This window comes from Anoplophora glabripennis, unplaced genomic scaffold, assembly GCF_000390285.2.
Source record: "Anoplophora glabripennis isolate ALB-LARVAE unplaced genomic scaffold, Agla_2.0 scaffold2530, whole genome shotgun sequence".
Lineage (NCBI taxonomy): Eukaryota > Metazoa > Arthropoda > Insecta > Coleoptera > Cerambycidae > Anoplophora > Anoplophora glabripennis.
In genome coordinates this window covers 1,630-3,105 of record NW_019418749.1, presented here as the reverse complement: position 1 = coordinate 3,105, position 1,476 = coordinate 1,630, and the positions used below count along the sequence as shown (strand labels likewise).

The 1,476-nt window shown below is 30.8% G+C and overlaps 1 protein-coding gene across 1 annotated transcript; it reads right to left on the bottom strand.

Annotated features, from left to right (window-relative positions):
* Positions 1-509: 509 nt before the first annotated feature.
* LOC108916254 (structural maintenance of chromosomes protein 2-like) lies at positions 510-1,177 on the bottom strand (the record flags this gene model as incomplete). Its single annotated transcript, XM_018722464.2, has 2 exons — positions 510-847; positions 976-1,177. Coding segments are annotated over 2 exons (540 nt in total), but the record flags the coding sequence as incomplete, so codon positions are not given.
* Positions 1,178-1,476: the final 299 nt, after the last annotated feature.

The window sequence follows — 1,476 nt, the reverse complement described above, 5'->3', positions numbered from 1 at the left end:
TATAACGAGCGTTCAAATAAAAACGTGGTCAAGTTGGTTCTGAAAATTTGGACGTAGGGCGTAGCGTATAGCAAATGAACTTAAACGTCATCTGTCAAAGCGCTATATCGCCGCTACCAATTTGAATATTTTCGTTTTAAAAAGCGTTTAAAATGAAAATATTCAAATTGATAGCGGCGATATAGCGCTTTGACAGATGACGTTTAAGTTCATTTGCTATACGCTACGCCCTACGTCCAAATTTTCAGAACCAACTTGACCACGTTTTTATTTGAACGCTCGTTATAACAATACCCTACTTTTATATTTTTCATTTTTATATTTCATCGCACATCTCAATTTACAGAAATTTGTCAGCAATAAAAATTTGAAAATAAGAAAGGTAAGGAGAAAGATATGGTAATTTACCTACAGAAGCAAAATTACAATTATGTTACTGCTAGTGTTCTTATTATAATGTTTTAACTTTAACAAATGTAATTTTAATTTTCCTGAATTTTCTAAGGTACCTTTAAAATATTAACATCAACAGACATATTCTCCAATTGCTCCTTTAATTTAATAAGAACATCTTCTGTGTTTTGAATTTGTTGTTGAGTGTTTTCTACACCCTTTTTTAATTCTGAAATTTCTAAATTCAAGGTTTCGTAATCTTGCTCTCTTTGTTTCCAGCCTTCCCTGCTTTTCTCTGCTTTCTGCTTTAATTGTCTCATTGCTGACTCAGCTTCTTTTAATTGCTTTTCTCTACATCCACTGGCATCTTTTAGTTTAGTTTCTAATTCCTTAGTTTTTTGCTTGCACTTAATTTCTATCTCTTTGCTACATTTAACTTTTTCCTTTAATTCCACTAAAAAATTCAAACAATAATTAATTGAAAAAATATACACCATAATATGAAGTACTAGGACTGGGAGTAAGATATTTAACAATGGAAGGCGAGCTGGTACCATTTCAAGTATATGATACTTTTCTTACCTATTTGAGATTTCAAATTATTAATTTCTTCTTGTTGTCCGCGGTGAGTTGTTTGCTGTAACTTTTGTTTGACTAAATTTAGTTCATGACGGGATAAATCAAGTCTTTGTTTCATTGAGTTATATTGTTCCTGAACGTTACTTAATTGCCGTAATTCAGCCTCTATTTTAGCAAGTTGTTTTTCCTTTATAGTTAACTGTTCCTGTGGAAAAAAACATAGACAATCAAGTGAAACAATGAATGGAACAACAATGAAACAACAATAATGCACAACAATAATGAACAACAACAATGAAACAACAATGAATTGCAAATATAAATAGATTTAAGAACATTTGCTTTAAAAAATCTTTCTACAAATATGGGTCTAGAAGACTTTAAGGAGGTTCGATACCGAAAAAGAAATGGTAAGAAAGTTTTCAAAATCATTGAAATCTGTTAATAAATATGCCAACTGCCTCTTGTAAAAATATCGGATCGATTGCCAATATAGTTTTTTTG